We start from the raw sequence: 24,693 nt of genomic DNA on the forward strand, positions 1-24,693 counted from the left end.
TCCAACACTGGAAGTTTTTAAAAAGATGTTGGATAACCATTTGTGGTATAGGGTTTCCTGCCTAGGCAGGGGGTTGGACTAGAAGACCTCCAAGGTCCCTTCCAACTCTGTTATTCTATGTTTCCACCCATTGCTTCTCGTCCTTCTTGTCCAGCCCTTTCACTACATCATCATCCAGCAAGGCTCAACCAAGCCTGGGGCTCAAAAAACAATTTACAAAGTTGCTCCTGCATGGCCTTGTGAGAGTTTGACAACCAATCAGAATACAAGCTCAAATTGAAATCCCAACAAGAGAGCCTAAAACTCAGGGACTCTCAGCCATTTTCTTCCCTTTTCTGTTCAGGAGCTCCAAGGTAGGTGATTCTATCCACCATTAAACCATCTTTGCAAACAGCCTCCGTGTTTCTGGTGTCTTTTCCCCCACTTGGACCCAGATGGACATTTCTCCCAACAATTGGTAACAGAACCGCTGGAACCCTGAAAGGTCTCCCTATCCAGAGGCCCATTTATAAAACCAAAAGCTGCTTTGATTTGGGATGGGATCGGATAATATAGTCATAAATTGGAAACAGATAGTAAATAGGAAGGACGAAAAGATTAATAGTAATAGTAATGCAGACTTTGTAAACAGTTGGACAGTGTTGAGGGAATTAGTTGTTTAGCAGAGTGATGGCGTTTGGGAAAAAGCTTTTTCTTGTGTCTAGTTGTTCTGGTGTGCAGTGCTCTATAGCGTCGTTTTGAGGGAAGGAGTTGAAGCAGTTAATGTCCGGGATGTGAGGGGTCTGTAGATACTTTCACAGCCCTCTTTTTGACACGTATTTCCATAGATGTCCTCATAATTCCATAGAATTTCCATAGGTGCCCTTAGGAGCTCCCTGGCCCCCTCCAGAGAGCCACACGACCTTCAATCTCCCCGGAAGAGCTTTCGGCAGAAAAGTTGGGGAAAGCGCCTGATTTCCAGGAATCGCTTGCAAAGCCGAAAGCGAAACTTTAAAAAAAACAAAAACAAAGGCTGCCTCTTAGGAAGGACGCGAGTCCGTCCGCTTGAGCTTTGCAAAAGCAAGCAAAAAGCACCGGCCCAGCCGAAGTTTTTGCTTTCCCGCGCCGTCTGACTTTTCAAAGCCAGCAACCCGCCGACGCGAGCGTCTCCTTTGGCGGTGGGGTATTTTGTGCAGCTGGTCGTCGTTCCTTGCAAAAAGCGGCTGAGCCTCCGGAGGGTTTTGTGTTGTGTGGCCTTAAAGGAGCGGACAATTCCTCCCTCGCGAAGTGGAAAAGGCAAGGATGGCCCCCGGGAGGGAGGGAGGGAGAGTTGGGGACCCGTTAGCTTTGGGGGGTTTTGTTGTTGTTGTTGTTGTTTTCCTATTTGGGGCTTTTTTTAAAGGGTGTGAAGTTTTGGGGCGATGTATCAGAACTAGAATGGCTGATATAAGTTACAAAATGCATCAAAATGAACAGGGTTAGCCGTCCACCTCCCCTCTCACTTCACCACCAGGCCCAGCGCCTCCTGCTTGTCTCCCCCTTTCCAGCTCCTTTCAAAAGGCCCCCTTTGCAAAACCAGAGGGTGGGTGGGTGGGCTCAGCCTCTCCCCCGTTAATACAGGTAGTCCTCTACTTACTACAGTTCGTGTAGTGACGGTTCAAATCTAACCACAGCACTGAATAAATAGGGACTTACTATCGTTTTTCCACACTTTATGGCCCCATAATTACATGACCAAACTGCAGATGCTTGCCAACTGACTCATATTTATGATGGTTGCTGTGTCCCTGGGTCAGGTGATCCCCTTTACTGACCTTCTGACAAGCAAAGTCAAATTGGGAAGCCAGTTTCACTTAACAACCGGGTTACTAGCTTAACAACTGCAACGATTCACTTAACAACTGACAAGAATGGTGGTAAAATGGGACAAAACTCACTTAACAGCTGCCTTGCTTAGCAACAGAAACTTTGACCTCCTTTGTGGTCGTAGGCGTTAAATGAGCTTTGCCCCATGTTGCGATGTCTTTTTTGCCACCGTTGTTAATCACTGCAGTTGGGGATGCACAACAATTTGAACTATTTAATTCAGAATTATTCCTTTCTTATTTCAAAGTAAAAATATTTCATTTTTTTTAAAGGGTTCATGGCCATTGAAATATTCTTCAAATGAAGAAGGCTGAAATAATAATAATTTTAAAAAACCTTTCCTCAAGATCCAGAGAAAAATGTTGTCAGCTGCCATCTTATGCTTGATTCTACGTTGAGGACAGACTAGCATGAATTGTGGGGAGGGTGGAGGGAGGAAGGCAAGAGGGGAAAAGAAAGTAGGGCGGAAAGTTCTGCATCTCTTGGAGTTGCTGTTTCAAGGTCACCTGGGCATACCAGCTGTACACAACTGGCCATTACAAAAACATCCTGCCTGAACTTGATTGGTTGCACGGGGTGGGCGATGGGAGGAAGCTAAGGGAGGGGGAAGGTTAAACTTAGGGCTTTTGGCATGCGATGCTGAGTTCTGGCTACACATTACTGCAACGCACTTCCAATAAAAACAGGCCTTTCTCAACAGATGGAGCCGAGGGTGTTTTTTATTTAGAGGTTTAAGTGGTGGCAGGTGACACATTTGAGGGGTTTCCTCTTCCTGCAACGGCCTGTGAGAATCACTTTGAGGAAGAGGAGGAAGCGACTGCAGCCCAGGCAACGGTGAGATAAGAAAATTTCCGTGTCCAAAACAGGAATGCAATTTGAGAAAATGTCTCAGGGTTTATCCTTCCTGGTTCACTTTAGGATAAAGGCAGGAAGCGCCTGCAGACTCTGTTTCTGTAACCCTGTAAGAAAAGTAGTTTTAGTATCCGTGACTTTGGTGTCCAAGTCTGATCTATCTGGGATGGCAGGCACCCCTTTGCCTCAGTCTCCCAGCACTTGAGGGGCTATCACAGAGAAGGGAGGGTTGACTTATTCTCCAGAGCAGGACAAAAAGTAACGGATGGGAACTTGTCAAAGAGAGATCCAACCTAGAATTAAGGAGAAAATTCCAGACAGTGAGAACAACTAACCAAGTGAAATGCTTTCCTCTCCAAAAGCTGTGGGTGCTCCATCGCTAGAGGTTTTAAAGAAGAAGCCATTTGTCTGGAAAGGTATAGGGTCTTCTGCTTGGGCAGGGGGTTGGACTAGAAGACCTCCAAGGTCCCTTCCAACCCTATTATTCTATGTTCATTTAACAGGCAGAAATAGAAGCAGTTCTGACCTGGGAAACCTGCTCAGGCTCTCTTGGAATCGACCAACATGTCTTCAGTACAAGAAGTGTCCAGTTTCACCGAAGACCTGCTGTGCCCCATTTGCCTGTCCCTCTTTCGGGAGCCCCACATACTGGAGTGCGGCCACAGTTTCTGCGCTCCCTGCCTGGAGCCCTGCATCCCCAAGGGGGAAAGTCAAGGGCTCTGCCCCGAGTGCCGACACCCCTTCACTTTGCACCACGTGAACCGAGCCCTCTGCAGCTTGGCCAAGAAGGCCCGGATTCTGAAGCTGGACGAAAGGGCTCAGCAGAGCAGCACCGGAGGATGGTACTTCTGTGAGGAACACGAGGAGCCTCTCAAGCTCTTCTGCAGCCAAGATGAGGAGTCCGTTTGCGTCATCTGCCGGGACTTGCCTCAGCACCGGGGACACGACTTCCTGCCCATCAAAAACGCGGTTCAGACCTATCAGGTGAGAACTACACCTGGGATGAGTAAGAAGGTGGCCTCTGGTTGAACAAGAGTGAGTGAGTCAGTCTCTCCCTCCCTCTCTCTCCCTCTCCACCTTTCCTCCTCCCTCTGTCACTTTTTCTCTCATCTCTCGATTTATGAAATTTATTTGCCGCCTAGCTCACCGTGGGGCTACTCGAGGCAGCTTATTTTGCAAGCCAAGATAAAATACAGCTGGGGTTCATATCATATATGAATCATAATAAGTATCATAATAAACAGGGACACTGAAACAAAGCTTCTGAAGCCTCCCAAATATTTAGTAAATATAAGCTAGATTTCTACTCTTGACACGCATGGAAAAGCACTAATATTATACTGAATCTGTATCTCACATACAGTCGTGGCCAAAATTGTGGAAACCCTTTGGGAAAAGTGTATTTTTATGCCATCACTACCAAATAGGGAGGCCTTGGTCTCATCACTTTTCCCAAAAGGTGACCAACAGGACTGAAAATAATTTGAATGGCGCATAATCAACCAATTGATGAACCTAGAGCATTGTTTCTCAACTTTACCAACTTGAATCTTGCTGACTGGGGAATTGGCGGGAGTTGACGTTCACACATCTTACAGTTGCTAAGATTGAGAAACAGTGATCTAAACAGTGCCTTAAACTGACCAGTCCATAATGGCTTAGCTAATACAACTGAAAGTGTAATTGAAAGGTTATGTTTTTCTTTGTAAGCCTGCAGCCTGCTTGGAGGGAAAATTCCTTTCCCAATGATGATGCTCCTCATATAATGTCCTTAAGCTAATGTATCACTCCCAAACAATTCCCAGAACTAAACCTTCCTCCAATAGAAGTCACCCAACAGGTAAACAAATCCAGATGCCAGAAGATGTCAGCAGCAGATAGAAAAACTCTTGCCCTTTGCAGCCACTTAGTGGCTAATAGATCAAATAGTGAATCTTCAGGAAGTGGAAGATGAATTGCCTTTACAGTAGTGGCCAAAATGGTGGAAACCTTTTGGGAAAAGTGTATTTTTGAGGTTTGATGGCTAATAAGACCATTTTTTTCGGGGGGGGGTGGGGAGTAGTACCATAAAATTATATATCAATGGAAAGATAATTTAATCAAGAATGTAATGCAACAAAGTTTGTTCAATTATCTTTATTCTGTGAAATGTTATTGCCAAATAACCAGAAAAAGGAAGCACAATTTGCTTAGGTTGATACCAGGTAGCTTTCCTTCATCTGATTGTAGCCAATGAGCATGAGTGTTTAGAGAGCCAGTCAGGTGTCGTCTTGTTGGAGTGATGAGACCAAGATCTCCCCGATCGGTAGTGATGGCATAAAAATACACTTTTCCCAAAAGGTTTCCTCAATTTTGGCCACCACTGTATGACGGTTGCAGTGTCCTGGGGGTCTTGTGGATCCCCTTTTGCGACCTTCTGACAAGCAAAGTCAATGGGGAAACCACATTCTCTTGTTAGCAACTGAACAACTGCAGTGTAGCAAGAAGGGCAGGGGTGGGATTCGACCGGTTCAGACCAGTTCGGGTGTACCAGTAGCTCTGAAGATCAGCTGTCAAAGAACCGGTTCGGTCTGACTTGCTCCACACACACCCCTGCGCTCCGTTTTTGGCCTTGTGGGCCGCAGGGAAGCCTCCTGGGAACAAAAACGGGCCTGTTTTTACTCCCAGGAGGCCAAAAACGGAGCGGGGGGGGGTGCAAAAGAAAAAAAGAGGGAGGGAGGGAAAAAGGAGAGGAAGGAAGGCCACAAACCTTGCCATTAGGCCAAGTTTAAGACTTGTGGACTTCAACTCCCAGAATTCCTGAGCTAACATTCTGGGAGTTGAAGTCCACAAGTCTTACAGCATAGCAGTCCAGGGCTGGAAGTTACCTGGAGGTCATCTACTCCAACCCCGTGCTCCAGAAAGTGAGTTTCAGTCTTTTGACCTGTCACATGACCACAAAGCCACGCCCACCCAGTCACATGACCACATAGCCATGCCCTCCAACTAAGCCACACCCACAGAACCGGTTGTTAAAAAATGTGAATCCCACCACTGAAGAAAGGTCATAAGATGGAGCAAAATTCACTTAACAACTGTCTTGCTTAGCAACAGAAATGTTGGGCTAAATTGTCATAAATTGAGGGCTACCTGTATTCTGGTTTCCCTTGAAGTCAAAAAAAAAGATTGTGGGTGGGAGAAATTATATATATACTCTTCTAAGTTAAATGGCACTGAAAAAAATAACATGACCATTTTTCACAGTTATGACCATCGCAGCATCCTTTATGATGGTTGCAGTGTCCCAGGAGTCATGTGATCTACTTTTGTGATCTTCTGACAAACAAAGTCAATGGGGAAGCCAGATTCACTTAACAACCGTGTTAAGTTACTAATTTAACAACTGCAGTGATTCACTTAACAGCTGTAGCAAGAAAGGTCATAAAATGGGACAAAATTTATTTAACAATTTTTTTACTTAGTAATAGAAATTTTGGACTCAATTATGGTCATAAATTGGACCACCTATAGGGTAGAGAGAGAGACAGACACAGAGAGAGAAAGAGAAAGAGAGACAGACTACAAAAATTCCATAAGGAAAAAGAAAAATAATAAATAAATGCAGGGGAACATAAAAGTTAATATAGTGCTAACTAAATCTATCACAGTATAATACAATCTTAACTAACAAATTAAATGTTATTAGGGCTGGTTGGGGGATGAAGGTCTGATGGATTTTAAGCGCAGCTGAGCAGAACCTCTGGCTGGAGGTATACAGTTGTCCTGGGATCAGTCAAATGCTGGTGTCCATTTTAAGTGAGATCTGAACTTTCTCTTCCTTTTAGGACCAACTGAAGGCCTCTCTGGAGCCTCTTGAGGAAGGTCTCAGGCGGTTGAAAAGGAGCCAGTGCCACCAGCAGGAGAACATTATCGAATTAAAGGTGCAACTGGGAAGCGGTGTGTGTGGGGGGGGACTTTCCGTTTAATGCTAAACCGAGTGTATCCTCTCTCTCTTCATCCCAGCAACTGTTGCTTCCGATGCTACCATCACCTGTATTCTCCCAGTTTCTCCTCTAATACAACTTTGTGTTCTGACCCAGGCTTCGTCAAACTTAATAAACCACAAACTGAATTTAAAAGTAAAATCTTTTTTAATGCGACACTGGGAATTACTTGAATTCCCAGCCAAAACTAATTAGACATAGTTCCTCCAGATAAGAGCACACTTTTCAGTGCTGTCAAATGCTGCCAAGAAACAGAAGTCCAATTAAGGCTAACATGAACCAACCCAAAAACCCAGAAAAAACCGACCAGAGTACAGAGCTTCACGAAGGACTCCGAGATTACTGAACTGCTTTGCTTCCTGCAAAGCTCTTCGTCATTGAGGACTGACTTTTATCCCTGATGGGAGGGGCAATCACCTCCCAGCCTTACTCGCCCCTTCTTCTTCAGCTGCTCTCACCTACCAGCAGCTCTGCGCACACGCGCATTGGGAACAGGCTCCCCTGGGTCCTCTGCTTCGCTGCTGCCAGGCTCCGAAGGCAGCACCCCACTCTCAGATGGTCCTGGCCCCATCCCTGCATCGGATGCAGGACCCTCTTCCAAGTCCTCGCCAGGCTCCCTGACTGGTTCCGTTTCATCTTCACTGTCCTCTGTGATCCGCACCGGCTGCCGGCGAACCACAACACTTTGAGACATGCAAACAATTTTCAAACCATGGAAGAATTTAGCCTTTCGATACATGAAGTGGACTGTAACTTTGTGTACCGATAGAAGGGAATATTTGTAGCTCAGGGTTGTACGATGGGGTCGGTTGGTGCTTTCTGAACTTGGTTGTTGCAGATGTTTCACTACTCAGTTAGGTAACTTCATCCGTTCTGGAAGGGAGTGGAGTTTGCACTCCGTTCTAGCACTGATGATATCACCTAGTTTAGTAATGAAATGTCTACAAGGGGAAAAAAAATCAAGCTCAGAACAGCAGGGACCCCACAGAATTCTGTGTGTGTGTACATAAATGGAACTTTGTGTGTATGTATGTACATCTTTGCATACATGTGTGCTGTCACTACATTATAAAAAAGGCAAAAGATTTAAATTGCTGGTGTTGCTTAGGTAATCATCATAGTGGCATTGATTGATTGATTATGGGTTACCTGACAGTGAAATGACTGACATATAAGTTTAATAAATATATAAAATAAATTATATGCCATCAAGTAGTTTTCAACTCCTAGCAAAGCGGAGTTTCTCCATGACGATTTATCCCTAACCTGGTTTTCGGATCTTCTAATGGTGCCCCCATTGCCATTGTAACTATGTCCACCATCTTTACTTTTGTTCTTCCTCATCTTCTCTTTCCATCTTTCCTAATATTAGAGTCTCTTTCAGAAGGTTAGCATCACATGCCCGAAGTAGGATGTTTTGAATCATTAGTGCTTCAAATAAGAAATCAAATGAGTTGATTTGTTTGATGGTCCATTTATTTATTTTTTCATGACTATCCAAGGTATTCTCAGGAGTCTACCCCAAAAACACAACCCCATTGTGACAGGTGATCATTTCTGTTTGACCAAACTGCAATCTTTTGCTATGTTTTTCCAGACCTGCTCCGAATCCTTGTCTAATCATGTCTCTGAAGAGTTTGCGAAGATGCACCAGCTGCTGAACGACAGAGAGCGGAGTATAAAGCAGGCCTTAGAAGACCAGAGAGAGAAAAACTTGGCACAGATGGAAACCAAGTTAAAGGAACTGGACTGCAAGATGGCCTCACATTCCGAAACACTGTGTTGTATACAGGCCAGCCTTGAATGCAAAGACCACATCAGTTTCCTTAAGGTAAGGAGGACTGGGGGCTGTGTGGGGTTTTCTTAGGAAGAAGAAAATTGCTGGGTGCGTAGATCGCACCAAACCATTGTCAGAAGAAGAATTTGGGGTTCCAACTCAAGCCAGGGTTGCACAAGAATAAATAAAAATGAGGAAAGAAGAAATATTTATTCCTAAAAGCAAAACAGTTTGCTTTTAAGAGCAGGCTGCAGAGAAACAGGGTACAGTGGCAAACTTTTATAGACGGAGCTTGTCTGGGATGTGTTTACGTGCTGAGGGTTGTGTGTGTGTTTGTGAACATACAATTCTGCTGGGAGAGAAATTAATTAACTCTATTGTGTTTGCAGACCTTATCCTTTGATATATGGATTAGGCCTGGGTAACTTATTTCGGGGTTTGAGGCAGTTTGCTAATTTAATTAAGTTGGAGACACTGATTCTCAAACCATTGTGGATTCTGTTAATATTTTAAGGGAAGATGGAAACAGTATAAAAAATCAAATATATTTGGATATAAAACTTCTCACCCCATGATTTGTTCTATTAGGGTTTGTCACGACTGACAAAATCACTGTGTTTCTTTTAAATCTTTGTAAGCCACCTGGAATCTCTAAGAGTCAGTTGGGTGGCCAAATCAATTTTCTTTTTTTTTCTTTTTTTTTCTTTTTTTTTGAAAGGTGATGAGAATTCCCCCCCCCCCCATTTTTTTATTTATTTCAATCTACATATAACAATACATTAACAGAGTGGCATCAATATAATCATACAACTCTCATTGCATTATATTCATATTAATTCATACTTCTTCAATATTTATTTTCAACCTTACTCTCTCCAAATGCCTACCACCATATCAATTAAACATACCTAATAATTCCATTATTCAATTTTCTCCCTGTTTTCATTTTATTTTATTTTTAAATGAAAAATTCTCATTTGACAAGCAGTGTGGTTCCAGGTTTCACATCTCAATACGAACATGACCATAGTTACCTATTCATTTTATTTGTTTAATTTCATATTGCATCATCCTAGTCATTATTAAATATTAAGCTTATCTTATCCAATCCCAATTCATGTTCTCATATCTTATTTTACAATATTATCTAAAGTTCTCATCACAATTCTATGTTCATTTATTCAATTCCAAATTGTAATATATCTCCTTCCATTTTTCTTAGTATATTCTCATATCTTATTTTACAATGTTATCTAAAATTCTCATCTCCTTTCTATTATCATTTCTCTTTTTTTTCCTGTCACATTTGTCATTTTATCAATCCTTATCTGTAAATATACAGTAGTTGTCCCCTCTAGTTAATAATTCGAGCTAACCACTTTCATTCTTCCTTAATATCAATCTCCCTATCTAGTATAAAACACAAATATATATATACAGTATTTTTCTCAGATTCCGCATTATATTTTCTCTATGAATCATCTATACATTACAAAATACTATTTTCAATATATACATCCCAACATATTACCTTGCGGAATCCCCTTCCTTTATCCCTTTTTTTTTCCACCGATTATCTCTCACTCTTTGAACAATGTACCTTCTGTATGTTGTGATAGTATTTCACTGGGATTTTTTTTCTGATAATATACTAGGCCATGATCTACTGAGGGCAGAATTTATTGTGCACCATCAAAATGCAGAATGTTTTGGCAGGAAAGTGGGTGATAACCCACGGAAAGAATTATTTTGACTTTTGTCTCATTTTTTTCCTTCCTTCCTCCCTCCCTCCCTCCCTCCCTCCCTCCCTTCCCTTCCCTCCTTCCTTCCTTCCCTCCCTCCCACAGGAGGCAAAAGAGTTGCTAGAGAGGTAAGTAGTGTTTCTCTTTTCTTATACATCAAATTACAGCCAAAGTTAGGACCAACAAGGTGGTGGTTAAATGTCGCCCCCAACTTTTTTTTTGCCACCATTGTTAAGTGAATCACTGCAGTGGTTAAGCGAATCCAGCTTTCTCTATTGACTTTGATTGCTCCAAGCCAGCTTAGAAAGTCACAAATGGCCGCCATGTGACCTCCCCCCAATATGGCAACTATCATAAATGCAGGCTGCTTGTCAAGCACCTGTATCCTGATCACGACCAATGGCTGTAAATGTGAGGATCGGTTGTAAATCACTCTTTTCAGCGTTGTTGTGCCTTCGGCCTCTCAATGAATGGTTGATAAATCCAAGACTTATATAATAAATATACAAAAGGAAGAAAAGCATGAACCAACAGGGAGGGCTGACCCTACAGGGTATATTAGCCTCCCTAACTGTAGGCATGACTACTACTTCCATCTCTCAGAAGCTGCTGGATTTGGCAAAAGGAGTAGGTGAAGCTCCTCCATACAATATATGGAAATGAAGGTGGTTCCTTCCCTTAGAAAACTCTGCTACAATTATAAAATTGGCTCCTCTTCCTTTTTGGGAATAGAGGCAAAGCAAGGTTGATGGCTCCTACCCATATCATTTCTAAAATCACCATAAAACCACAAAAAGAAAAAGTGGAGCTTTTCTTGAGCGAGTCTTCACTTCTGATGATGATGTGGGCATTTTCTTGGCAACAGCAGGGACCGCCACTTTCTCCTGGTTTTTGCAGCTTCCCGGAGAAGTAGTAATCAGATCTGAACCTACTTAACTGTTTTGGAAGTCATCCTCTGCTGGCCTTGTGCTGTTCTCTGCTGTGATTATTAAACAAATGCGTGGGTGCTTCTAATGAAACCTGATTTATGGAGCAGGAGACAGTCCCAGGTGTAACTGTCTTCCAATTCTAAATCCTCCCACTTCCCCCCAGTATTTTCCATGCTTTTTTCCCATTAGTGCACAAAATCCATTAAAGAGGCAACAACAACAACAATAACAATAATATAATAAATGCAGCATTCTTTTTTTATTAGAAGTGCTCAGATATCTTTTTATAGAAGTATATCTGTAGCTGTGATTATTCCTCTAGGTTTGGTAGAATTGGAGCAGCTTATTCTAAAATGGCTGATCCTTGGGATGCTCTTCTCCGACAGGCTCAATAAGGAACAAGGAGCTCCGGAGGAAGCTGAACTAGATGCTGAACTGGTAGGAGAAGATGGCCAGGGTGCCAGCAGTGAAGACACAGGTGAGTGTGAGAATGAGATTGATGAAGACGTTGATGAGGAGGAAGTGGAGGAAGTAGAAGAAGAGGAAGAAGAGGAGGAGGAGGAAGAAGAAGAAGAGGAAGAAGAAGAAGAGGAAGAACAAGAGTTAGCAGAGGAAGAAGAGGAGAAGGAAGAGGAAGAAGATGGAGTGGTGGCTGTCGACTTGAACCTGGGCGAGTTTAAAGGACCTCTGCAATTCTACACCTGGAAGGAGCTCCTGGGTGCAGTACATCCAGGTGAGTTGAGGTTTTTAGACCAAATGTATTGGTTATTGGTTTATTGCTTTTATATCCTATTTTTTGAGGAAGTTCAAGGCTATGTACGCCACAGCAATAATCCTGTAATGTGATGATAATGATGGTGGTGTTATCCATTCAGTCCTGTCCGACTCTTGGCGATTCTATGGGCCAGGTCTCTCCACATCTCACCCTACTTTTCTTCCATGCTCTGACTGGTGTCAGCTTTGATGGTGTCGAGCCACTGTGTTCTTTTATGGCCTGGTTTCCATTTACCATTATTTTATTTATTTATTTGATTTGCCAATTGTTTACAAGATAATAAGTATAAATGTATACATAGTTGTGAATACATGAAATGGGTACATATAAGAAAAATAAAAGAATAAGAGAAACAATAGGACAGGGACGGTAGGCACGTTGGTGCGCTTATGCACGCCCCCTCTTCCAAATATAATTGCTTAACTGCTCTAATGACCCTATTATCTATAATTACACCGTAATGTAGTTTGGGCTAAAAGAGAGAAAGGAAGCTTCAGACACGTTGAGGACGGCAGAAGCTTTATTAACAGCTGGCTAATATTGCATTCATTTGTGTCTGGTTTTTTTTCCTGGATCAGTTTATACTCCTGCAATTGCCTGCTCTACAAGTCTGCTCTTGTTCATTCTGAATTCTTTCCATCTTCCCTCTCCAGTCCCTGCAAGCATCACTTTGGACTACAACTCAGCTCATCCCAGCTTGGTCCTCATGGAAGACGACACCGGGGTCAAGTTCAGCCCCAGCCAACCTCACGGGCAACAAAGCGTGGGCAGCTTCACCTCCACCCTGTATACCCCGTATGTGGTGGGACGGAAGGGCATTACCACTGGGCGCTTCTACTGGGAGATCCAAGTCGGGGACAGTCCCGATTGGATAGTGGGGATGGCCAAAAAGTCTGTGAAGCGTAAAAATTGGCTGAATTTTCTGCCCGAGGAAGGGGTGTGGGCTATTGAGCTGAAGGAGGGAGAGTACCAAGCCCTGAGTGATCCCCGTACGCCCCTCTCGGTCTGTGGGAGGATGGAAAAAGTGGGGGTCTACCTGGACTTTGAAGGGGGGCAGCTCTCTTTTTACAACAGCAGCAGCATGTCCCACCTCTACACCTTCCAAGCGTGCTTCAATGCTGCCCTTTCCAAGCCTGCTTCCATGCTGCCCTTTCTCAGCACTCAAAGCAGCTACCCCCTCTGGGTGTGTGGTCTGCAGCTTTGAGATCTTAGCTCAGAGTGTAGCATTGCAAAGAACAGACTGGTTAAAGTTTAAAACGTCGAGGTGCGTTAGGATGGCTGTTTTTAAGAGAAAGTCCATTCTATTCCCTCTTTGCAAGCGATCGCATGGAAATTCGAAACTGGTCTGGCCTGACTATTGTGGACTATTGTGGTGCAGAGAGCGCTGTAAGTGTAGCTTTCAACTTGACCTTCTATTTCCCACATGTTTAATTTCCTAGACCCGTTGACTGTAGTGAGGATAGAGATTGCCTATGTCTACCTGTGGTGCAAGATTTTACCTGCTTTCAATGTGTTCCACTACAGGCAGAGACAATGAAGGCAAGCCGTACTTCCTGCCCTGTCTTTCTTGTCTTTCCTATTACCTATTCCTTTAGCATATTATAGCTTTGTTGTTTGTATCTCATGGTTTATACTGATTGCCTTTATTTAGTATCCTATTATGATTTGTGTTGATTGCTTATTTTGTATGTTATGACGATCAACTCAGTGTTGTATGTTATGATTTATGATGATTGTATTTCATGATTATAATCATGATTTATCACTTACTGCTTGCACATACATTGAGAGCTTATGCAACGGAGACAAATTTCTTGTGTCAATAAAGAATTCCATTCTTCTTAATAAACAATGCTTAATAAAGACTTAAGAGTTGGACTTTTAAGGAACCAGGATAGAAAGCATATTGACTCTTTTGAACTTGGGGAAGAGTCCTGCCTATACAAAGATATAGATCATCAAACAAAGCAATCCAGTGTTCTCACTCAAAATAGTGGCCAGGATTGGGTTACATTATAATTTGGATACATTATGCAAAGACCCAGATTGCTTGAGAGGTCCATAATCCTTTCAAAGGTGGAAGGAAAAAAAAATGATATCCAGCTGCAAAATGGATGGACCTGATTACAGTGACAATGGAAATATCATTGGAATACCAGATCAATCTGAGGAAGATCTATTTATATGGGTGCTGAGAGTTGACACCAATTTGATATCATAATGACACCAGCAAATGGTTGGATCAGAGACCAGAATGGAAAGGAACATTAAAAAAGATGTATATACCACGTGCCAAGAAATTGTGAAGCCTCATTTTTTTTTCTGAATTCTTGATCTTTTGTATACTCTGTTTGGGAGAGAGGTATAGTTTGCTTTACCAGGGTGTTCTGTATAGCTGTGATAGCTGTATAGGAGCTGCAAACATCACAGATAACATTTCAGAATAATCTCCCATAGAATGATGCAAAAGACAAGAGAGGTTGTTGCAAATTATAATCTGAGAGGGACCTGTTCATAGGAAAGGAGACTAGAATGAGCTGTAATGCTCAGATGCATCAAACCTGAAGTCAAGATGTTTGTTATTTATTTGCACAAGGCGAGCATTCTTTTTTGAAAACTATTCGCTCCAGCTAGATGAACGGCCAGGCATGACAAAGAGTGGTGATGAGTGATAAGAGTGATGTTGTATTGGCCACACCTACCTAGTCACATGACCACCCAATTACACCCATCCACCCAGCCAGTCATTAGGCCAGAGAACCAGTTTTATTTGAATCCCACCACTGCCCTCACCTACTTCCTGGTCATGTGACCCAGAACAGCCTATACAATAAGATGTTGCTTGTCCTTCAAAACAAAACCAGCAATCCTAAGCATCTAATGCTCTTGGGGAAGTAAAGAAGTAAAGCAGTTTTTTTTAAAGGTACTATAAAATAGAAAAAAGTAACCAAGATCGGTGAGAGAATAACTGGTTTTACCAAAAGATGCAATAACCCAACTGTGATGAAACTATTAAACTCTATTTATTTCTTCAAACTAAATAAGCAAGTGAGAACATCTATCAATAAATCAAACTACAATGGTTTTTCTTTTTACTATTTCATTACACATAAAACATACAGGTAGTGTTCGATTTACGACCACAAGTCAGCCCAAAATCTATGTGGCTAAGTGAAACATCCATTAAGTGAGTTTTGACCCATGTTATGACCTTTCTTGCCACAGTTGTTAAGTGAATCACCGCAGCTGATAAATTAGCAACATCGTTATGAGAATCTGGCTTCCCCATTCACTTTGCTTGTCAGAAGGTCGCAAAAGCTAATCCCATGACCCCCCCCCCCCCCGGGGCAATGCAACGTCACAAATATGAACCAGTTGCAAAGCATCCAAATTTTGATCGCATGACGACCAAAGGGATGTTGAAATGGTTGTAAGTATGAAAAGCGGTCATAATGTCACTTTTTCAAAGAAACTGGAAAACATACAAGTAGTCCTCCAGTTACAACAGTTAGTGACTGAAGTTACAACAGCACTGAAAAAAAAGTGACTTATGACCGTTTTTCACATTTATGACCGTTGCTGCATCCCCAGGGTCACGTGATTTACATTCGGATGCCCGACAACTGACTGACATTTAGGATGGTTGCTGTGACCTGGAATCTTGTGCAAAGACAATGAGGACACCAGATTCACCTATAACGACATGGGAACTATTTTAACAACTGCAGGGATTTCACTTTAACAAATGTGGCAAGAAAGGTCATAAAATGGGGCAAAACTCACTTCAGAAATTTCTCACTTAGCAGCATAAATTTTGGGCTCAGTTCAGAGGTGGTATTCAGGTTCTGACCGATTCTGGAGAACCGGTAGCGGAAATTTTGAGTAGTTCCGAGAACCGGCAAATCCCACCTCTGACTGGCCCCGCCCCCATCTATTCTCTGCCCCCCGAGTCCCAGCTGATTGGCTGGCTCTTCTTTTGTTGCCCTGCACAGGAGAATGGAGCTGGAAAGCAGGTTAGTGGGGTGGGGAGGAAACGAGATTTTGCAGTACCCTTTCCCCGGGAGTAGGGAGGGAATGGAGATTTTACAATATCCTTCCCCTGCCCACCAAGCCACGCCCACAGAACCAGTCATAAAAATTTTGAATCTCACCACAGGCTCAATTGTGATAATAAATTGAGGATAATAGCCAAATATAACTACAGTGATCAAATTTTGGGGTTATAATTGCCAGGGCTGCCCTGTTCCTCCAAGATCCTGGATTCATATGAACTTGCTTTCTTCTTCAGGGCTGACCGTTCTTAGGTGAGGGTCAGCAGCAGCAGCTTCCCTGCTTGCAGGTAAAATGGCTCTCATCTCCTTTTCGATGGCCTCAGCGCTGGCTTCCAAACTTCTCTCAAACTCAGCTTTCTTCTGCAAGACCAGCTCCTTCACGGCGTTCCGCGCCGCGTCGCAGCCTTCAGCCAAGGCGGCTCGTTCGGCAGCTAAACTTGGCTCCTCGGCTTCCATGGCCAGCAGGTGCCCTAAGTGGCTCACCCGCTCCATCAGGTACTTCTCCGACACCAGAGTATAAGTCTCTGAAATCATGGCCACCAGCTGAGCCACACCGGAGGCATTGAAAACATGTCCGTAAACCAGGTCAGCCATGAAAGCTTTGGATGAGTAGCTGGAGACCTTTTGGGCCCCATCCACGGTGTCGGCAAATTCTTTGACGCTCCACACCAGGCAGGTCTCAATTAAGTTGGAGATCATTTGGAAAAACCTCACCATCTTTTCCCACTGCTCCTTTACCCGGCTGAGGGCCTGTAGGCCCTTTATGAGCATTTTCCTGGCCGTGTCAAAATCCACTTCCTTAACCTGGTACCCCCTCTCATAGCGCAAAGGGTCTCGGTCAGTTCTTCATTCTGCTTCTTGAAATTTTCAAAGCTTCTTTGATACTCATCTCTGGTGGCCTTCAAGGCCTCTCGGCTCTGCTGGGCTTTAAGGCGGGCGTTTTCCACTCCCGGGTTTCCCACTTCCCCCATCTTGGACACGTTGGGGGGTTTGGGCGAAAAAGCTGGAGACCGAGTGTACATTTTACTGTAGGAGTCGAATTCGGAAGCCTTCTTATGGAGCTGGTGTATTCCATCCAGCAAACTCTTCCCCACTTTCCCGATGCTACCCACGGATACGGCTATTTGCTCCAGCTGCTGACAAATATCCAAGGCAGCTTGGCAAATCTCCTGGGCCTTGGTTTTGGGGTCACACTCGTCCTCTTTCGCAATAGAGTCTCTCAGCCTTTGTAAATTCTTCTTCACCCGCTCTGTTTTGATCTCCCCACTCTTTTCATCGAGAATCAAGGAGGTCTTAAGGCCTCCGTGGTCATCTAAGAGGTTCCTCAAGCTAGTAGCAAAAGTCAAAAGCTCAGCTGACTTCGAACATATGACGCTGGCTGAGATGAAAGGAATCCTCTTCTTCAGTCCTTCGCCTCCACCCATCTCAGCTACTTCTCTGGGTATCTTCTGCTTCCCTGCCATCATCCGGCTAAACGCAACCGAAAAAGTCCCCAGAATCTTGGTGGGAGTCATGACCAGCTCCATTCCGACCGCATTCCATCCTATAGGGATGGAGCCCATGGCTTCTTTATACTGTTAAAAAGACGCTTCCACTTGCTCCTTCATCTGTTGATGGTACCATTCGGCCATCTCCTTGGCTTCCTTGGCGGACTTTTCTCGGATCTTGGCTTGTTCCAGAGCGATCTGCACTTCCTTCAGCTCCTTCTCGTAGCCCCGCTTGGCATTGAGACAGGCCTCCAGGAGTTCTTGGATGAGGTGGATCACATCTGTGAATTTGGCCCTGACCGCCTTGGCCAGCTCGCCGCATTTCTCCGTCACTGCCTGGAGGTTTTTGAGCTGATGGGGAAGCAAAGCCGTGACAACCTCTGTCTCCTGGACGTATGATTGTTTTCATCTGTCTGGGGATGCTGCTGGCTAGCAGTCTAATCTGATCCATGTTGACGTGGGCTTCATTGAAGGCGGTCCAGCCTCGATTGCTGACTTGGCACAAGGAGGCCTTGAAGGATTCCGGATATTTGAGGTGCTGGAAGCCTCCCTCGGGAGGTAACTTGTTGATGGAGAAATCCCCCTGTCCTGTTGAGATGAAGATCAGCTCCCCTAGGATAGCAATGGAAATGGGCGCCAGCATGAGAAACTCCTCCCAGTTGGCGTAAGGCTTCATGAGAAGCTCCGTCTCTCTCCGTACATCTTGCCCTCTGCTAAGGGTCTCTATGGCTTTGACCACTGCCTGTGACTCTCCTGCTGATGCCATAGTGCAGGGGTCCCCAACCACCGGTCCGTGGAACAAATCCTACCGGGCTGCTGGTTTGCTGGGCGCCGCCATCTTGTTTTGATGAAAAAGTGCTTCCGGTGAGCTTTTCCGGGTAAAAAGCTCACCGGAAGCGCTGGGCGCCGCCATCTTGTTTTGATGAAAGAAGCACTTTTTCATCAAAACAAGATGGCGGCGCCCAGCTGATGCTGGTACCGGGCCACGGCATAAAAAAGGTTGGGGACCACTGCCATAGTGGATAGCCTGCAAAGAAAAATGGACATCGCTCTTAACGAAGGTGTTTATAGGTAGTCCTCAGCCTACGACCGCTCACTTAACAACAAATCTATGTTATGACGGACGTCCTGCAGAACCAGAGGTGGGATTTAAAACTGCCAGCAACTGGTTCGCTGCCCAGTTGCTGGGTGGGCGTGGCCATGGTGGGTGTGGTCTACCTGAATTTCCTGTTTCCGGCTTCCGGAGGGCCTCCAGAGCCTGGGTGAGGCCGTTTTCGCTCACCCAAAGGTCTGGAGGCTTCTCCCGGGCCTCTGGGAGGGCGAAAACAGCCTCCCCTGGGCTCTGGAGACCCTCCAGAATCCGGAAATAGGCCCATTTCTGGACTTCAAGAAGGCTAATTTTCCCCCTCCCAGAGCCTCCATGCATACCCTGTACTTACTTCCACAGAAAATGGGCCGCATGGAGACTCCTGGGTGAGGAGGCTGGTCAATTGAAATACCGGTTTGTAACTTTAACATCCAGTTCGCCCAAACCAGTCCGAACCGGTAGAATCCCACTCCCTGCCCAGAGCTACTTACAACCTGTTTTTAGTTACAAGAGCTGCACATACACACACACACACACACACACACACACACACACACAAACCACAATCATATGATTGGGCACTTGGCAAGCAACCTTTATGGTCGTTTGCAGCTTCCTACAGTCACATGACCACAATTTGTGACTTTTTTTTCCTGGTTTCCAGTGTTTACTTCTGATCTCTGGCAAAAAAAAAAAAATCCCATTAGGGAAAAATTGATTCATTTAACAACCATGGTATTTGGTTAATGACCACCATAAAATATTTCAAAAAAATCTAATCTGGTTACATACTGGCTTAATTTATTACTGCGACAACTTACCATTCACTTCCGGGCTTAATTACGGTTGTAAGTTGAGGATTACTTGTAAAAGGAATGATCCAATTGCCCCAGGGAGATACGAACACCAGAACCCTAAAATATGCAATCTTGAACCAGAATGGGAAATCTGAGATTAGCAGCAGTAGGCTTAAGGAATAGGGCTTGAAATTTCATACTGGTCTGACCATTCCTCCTAAAGTTTTGGTGCTATTGGCTGCTCTCCCAGATGGTCACAGATGAAAGAGCTGTTCAGAACATTCATTCAAATGATTCTTCCTTAATCCAGAGGGCAAAACTAGGACTAATGGGATGAAACTTCAAGGAGGTAGATACAGATCACACATCAGAATAATATCAGAATAACAGAGGTGGAAGGTACCCCTAGAGGTCTTCTGGTCTAACCTCCTGCTCAAGCAGGAGATCCTATATCATTCCAGACAAGTGGCTGTCCAGTTTCTTTTTCTTAAGAAGAGAGAAGTTCAGAAGAAGAAGAGAAGCTCAGGAACAGCTGCCAATCAGCAGAACAGGCTTTGATAGGCTTCCCTGGTGGTTTTCATACAAAGGCTGGAAGTTATCTCTTAGGGATGGTGTAGTGGTACAGAGTACAAGCAGAGGTGGTATTCAGCAGGTTCTGACCAGTTCTGGAGAACCGGTAGTGGACATTTTGAGTAGTTCAGAGAATCAGCAAATCCCACCTCTGACTGGCCCCGCCCCCATCTATTCTCTGCCTCCCGAGTCCCAGCTGATTGGCTGGGTCTTCTTTTACACAGGAGAATGGAGCTGGAAAGCAGGTTAGTGAGGTGAGGAGGGAATAGAGATTTTACAGTATCCTTCCCCTGCCACGCCCGCCAAGCCACACTCACCAAGCCACACCCACAGAATCGGTAGTAAAAAAAATTGAATCCCACCACTGAGTGTAAGGGGTTGGGGATCTGATGACTTCATCCTTTCCAGTTAGAAGAAATAATTTATTCTTTTCTCTTCCCCACTTTCCAAATTAAGGTTGGTTGCACGTATTCTAGTCCCTTGCAGCACCTTCCAAGGACTTTCAGAAGTTCACATTCCTTATGGGTGGATAGGAAAACACAGAAGCAGGTAGATGGAGAGATACAGATACAGATAATCAGAGTTGGAAGGGACCTTGTAGGTCATCTAGAGAGATCTAGAACTCATTAGAACAGATTTGAATATGGTGAGAGAAACTAGATTCTGCAAAACAACAACAACAACAACAACAACAACAACTGTACTATTACAATATAATCTAAAGGGTGCAATTACCAAATCCTGATTTCTCTTGATGAATGGAACAAGGGTAGAATTTAAAGCTATATTTACAGCTGGAAAACCTGGCAATTAGCAGGTTTGGAAGTTTCTAAGTGATGATCTCCAAAAAGCTATTAGATTATCTGGCCAGTAAACATGGAAAGAAAAATCCTTAATTTTTCACTGAGCAGCTCAATTTGCTTAATCAGTAAAGGAGCTTTAGAACCAGAATAGCTTTTGAATAAGTTTTGTGAAATGAGAGGAACCTACGGTGATTCTTAAAAACAAGTGATCTTTTTAAAACAAGTTCTCTATTATGCTAGTTCCTAAACCCTGGGTCTCCATGCTGGCTGAGGAATTCTGGGAGTTGAAGTCTACAAGTCTTAATGTTAATGTTGCCAAGTTTGGAGGTCTCTGTCCTAAACCGCTTCACTGTTCTCTTCGGTTGTTAAGCCTACCTACAATTTGATTAATGAATGGAAGGGATCAAACAGCCCTAGGGCCATTATTACCTCATCATTTGCCATCTGATTTTTTTTTCTTTTTTAGTTTACTCTGGATCAAAGATTGACAGTCCTGTGGATTGCAGCAATGCAGAAGCTATTAGTCATCCTTCCCTGAGATGCATTAGGGCAGCAGATTGGAAAGAGGCCAACCATTAACTCTTCCCATCTGGATGGGTTTATTAGTTCTTGCTTAATATGCCCTCATAAAAACTAAGCAAAAGAGGGCTGCTCCCTGTTTCTTGGCTATTAAAATGTTTTATGCTGACAGGGACGGTCATAAGAAGGGAATGTAATCAGTTAAGGACTACGCATACAAGCCGACATTGAGACATGGGTGATTTGTCCGTAGTTAAGTGGTTTTAAATTCAGTTGTAACAGTGGTACAAAAGCATTGGCTGGGTTAAGGTCTTGTTTCTCAGCAAATTCATATTGTGTTGGAATAGCCATTTTTATTTAGCATGCCCTTACAACTAAGGGCAGTACAAGTGAATGAAAAATATATGCAATATAAGCAAACACCACAAGAAAAAAAATATAGCAACCAATGTGAATAATTTTCTGACCGTAAAATTACAATTAAAATGTACTTTTAATTTGTGATGTTGGCTCAATTCATAGAGCTGATTTTGACTGTTAAAAAGTTTTAGGTATAAGGAAATAATGATTAAAATATTGTGAGGTTCTATATGAACTGAAGAAAATTCTCTAAGAAATGCCTCTATAGCATAATAAGTAGCTATGAGGAAAGTGAGAAGTGGCCCTTTAGCTATTAAATGCCCATTCAAGCTGCAAGCTAAGGCTTTTTCCTCTAATGCTGAGTTTGCTAAGTTTGCTTTCCTGAGCGAAATGTAAGTGGTATGGTTTGCAGATCCATGTCATCTACAGCAGATGAACCAAGGACCGGTTCCATGGAGAGAGGTTTTTCTGTGGACTGGAAGGGCATGGGTTCATGTGCTGCTTGCAACCAGTGGATGGGGCCTTGCTTGTTTATGCAGCCTAGTTTCTGGCATGCTGTGCCCCAGTTCCAGTCCATGGACCAGGGAGGTGGTTGGGGACTCCTAAGTTACAGTACAAGTAGAAGGAGGGGAGGAGGAGGAGGAAGAGAAGGGGAAAAGAAGAAGAAGAAGAAGAAGAAGAAGAAAAGAAGAAGAAGAAGAAGAAGAAGAAGAAGAAGAAGAAGAAGAAGAAGAAGAAGAAGAAGAAGAAGAAGAAGAAGAAGAAGAAGAAGAAGAAGAAGAAGAAGAAGAAGAGGAGGAGGAGGAGGAGGAGGAGGAGGAGGAGGAGGAGGAGGAGGAGGAGGAGGAGGAGGAGGAGGAGGAGGAGGAGGAGGAGGAGGAGGAGGAGGAGGAGGAGGAGGTAGTTCCGACCTATGTGTCATATCATTCCTTTCCAATTAAGCTGTTAATTGTCAAAGAAATCTCTAATTTAGGCTTCAAAAATGCTTACAATTTATTACACGTTAATGGTTGACCGAAGCTTTTTCATGGCTCCACAGTTTTAACTTTAGATGCTCTGTATAGCTTTTAGCATTTCCCCACTCCCATCCCATATAATATAAATGCATGAAATATTACATATACTCCTCCTAAACTGATTTTCTCTATGGAAAATCATATTGTGATAGAACTCAATTTCAAGATCGCCCTAGCCCCCCCCCCCTTTGGCTCCAAAAGAAGCTGTTTATGGAAGAACAAGTAGTTTCCTTAGGAAAATAATCAAATAAATAACCGGATGCCATTTTATCTCCCTCCCCTTTTCAATTCCACCCTTTTCTTTTTTTCTTTCTTTCTTTCTTTCTTTCTTTCTTTCTTTCTTTCTTTCTTTCTTTCTTTCTTTCTTTCTTTCTTTCTTTCTTTCTTTCTTCTTTCTTTCTTTCTTTCTTTCTTTCTTTCTTTCTTTCTTTCTTTCTTTCTTTCTTTCTTATATTTCAAACCCATTTGTCCCTTTTTTGCTTCGGTCTCCTTTAGTCTTGGGGTCCTCATTCTTAGGTTCTCATAACCTTAGTGCATTCTCCCATCACCTCCCATTTTGCCAACTTTTTCTTCTTTTTGCCTAAGTCTGACAACACATCATAGATTTGTATCCCCCACCCCACCTTGCCCAGAATTCACTCACCTTTTATTGAAGCAAAAGATAAAGATAAAATACACTCAGGTCTCAGGGCAAAAGCCTATACAGGGCGTGTGCAGAGATACACAAGCTTCCGAAATCTTTCAAAATAACCTGGCCACACCAGGAATATACATTTTAGTTCCTCCCAAGCTGAGATTTAAAGTATTCCTGAGTCTGGTGGGAGGTGGGAGGGAAAAGTGTCATACCCAAGGAATTAGCACAATTACCCAAGTTGTGGAGATCTGATTGGTTGGTTGTCTCATCAATCACTGATTTTTATCCTTATTCCTGAGGGGGGAAAAAGGTGGTATTGGAAAGAATAGTGAGATTGCAAAGCGAGACAAGGGAATGCACTCAAGATTTTCAATGGAGTAAGTTTTACAGTACTACTCCAAGAGGTAGGTGGGTGATTGCATTTTGTTTCTGATACTAAAAATAAGTTTTAGGTCATATATGCCTTGGTTGAAACCATGGAAATGGAAACAAACAAACAACTACCATTCCTAGATGTACTAATCTACAAAAAAACAGATGGCACACTAGGACACACCATATACCAGAAGAAAACACACACTAACCGCTACCTCAACGCCCAATCCCACCACCACCCAGCACAGATAAACTCCGTGGCTAAAACACTAATTACTAGAACCAAACGCCTGGCAGACAAGACACACATTAAGACTGAACTATGCACCCTGACTAAAGTACTGACAGCCAACGGCTTCCACAAAAGCAAAATCACCGGCTTGATCCACAAAAACACACTGAGACATAATAGAGACCCAGAAGATGAACACACCTATGGAACAGCTGTCCTGCCCTACATAAGAGGTACCACAGACAAAATTAGTAAGATACTACACAGACATCACATCAAGACTGCCTTCAAAATAGACAGAAAAATAGCAGCCATCCTTAGAAACCCCAAAGATAAAATTGACCTGGAAAACCAAGGCATATACGAAGTCCCCTGTGCATCATGCCCGGCCACATACATTGGACAGACCAATAGAAGAATAAGTACCCGCCTGGATGAACACAAAAATGCAGTCAAAAAGCTGGAACACACTTCCTCACTAGTCCAACACATGGAAGCCACAGGTCATAGCATCAACTTCAATGGCACCAAAACCCTAGCCACTATAGAAAACCCCAGCCACAGAATCATCAGAGAAGCCATAGAGATTGAAAAAAGACCAGAAAGCATGAATAGAAGAGATGATTCCACCAGGCTGTCAATCATTTGGAAGCCTGCACTCACAAACAAAAAAATCTCCACACCACTAGCCAGACAAGCACCTGGGCACAAACAGATACCTCCAGCTCAAACACACCCCAACCAGGCACCCAGATGAAACCTAGCTTCCTAACTAATGATAGCCATCCGTTTACCCGGAGCCAAGCTGCACTAAAGGCCTCCAATAAAGTAACACAATGTTGTCAGCCAATCAAAGTA

General features: G+C 43.5%; 1 protein-coding gene and 1 pseudogene across 3 annotated transcripts; one reads left to right on the forward strand and one right to left on the reverse strand.

Moving 5' to 3' along the window:
- Window positions 1–337: 337 nt before the first annotated feature.
- On the forward strand, window positions 338–13,768 carry LOC113423874 (zinc-binding protein A33-like). 3 transcript variants are annotated; one of them, XM_087954327.1, is made up of 7 exons: window positions 338–457; window positions 3,201–3,681; window positions 6,522–6,617; window positions 8,278–8,511; window positions 10,305–10,327; window positions 11,515–11,861; window positions 12,557–13,768. In XM_087954327.1, exons 2-7 carry the CDS (start codon window positions 3,262–3,264, stop codon window positions 13,105–13,107), a joined length of 1,671 nt encoding a protein of 556 aa, XP_087810453.1. In that variant the 5' UTR covers window positions 338–457; window positions 3,201–3,261; the 3' UTR covers window positions 13,108–13,768. The 3 variants fall into 3 exon arrangements, with proteins under 3 accessions (XP_087810453.1, XP_087810452.1, XP_026541227.2); XM_087954326.1 differs by lacking the exon at window positions 338–457 and adding an exon at window positions 1,004–1,275; XM_026685442.2 differs by lacking the exon at window positions 338–457 and adding an exon at window positions 2,428–2,679.
- Window positions 13,769–16,165: 2,397 nt separating this feature from the next.
- LOC113423866 (uncharacterized) lies at window positions 16,166–18,208 on the reverse strand (annotated as a pseudogene).
- Window positions 18,209–24,693: the final 6,485 nt, after the last annotated feature.

Source organism: Notechis scutatus, chromosome 2 (assembly GCF_049901735.1).
Source record: "Notechis scutatus isolate UNSWTSFEM ecotype Mainland chromosome 2, rNotScu1.2, whole genome shotgun sequence".
Classification (NCBI taxonomy): domain Eukaryota; kingdom Metazoa; phylum Chordata; class Lepidosauria; order Squamata; family Elapidae; genus Notechis; species Notechis scutatus.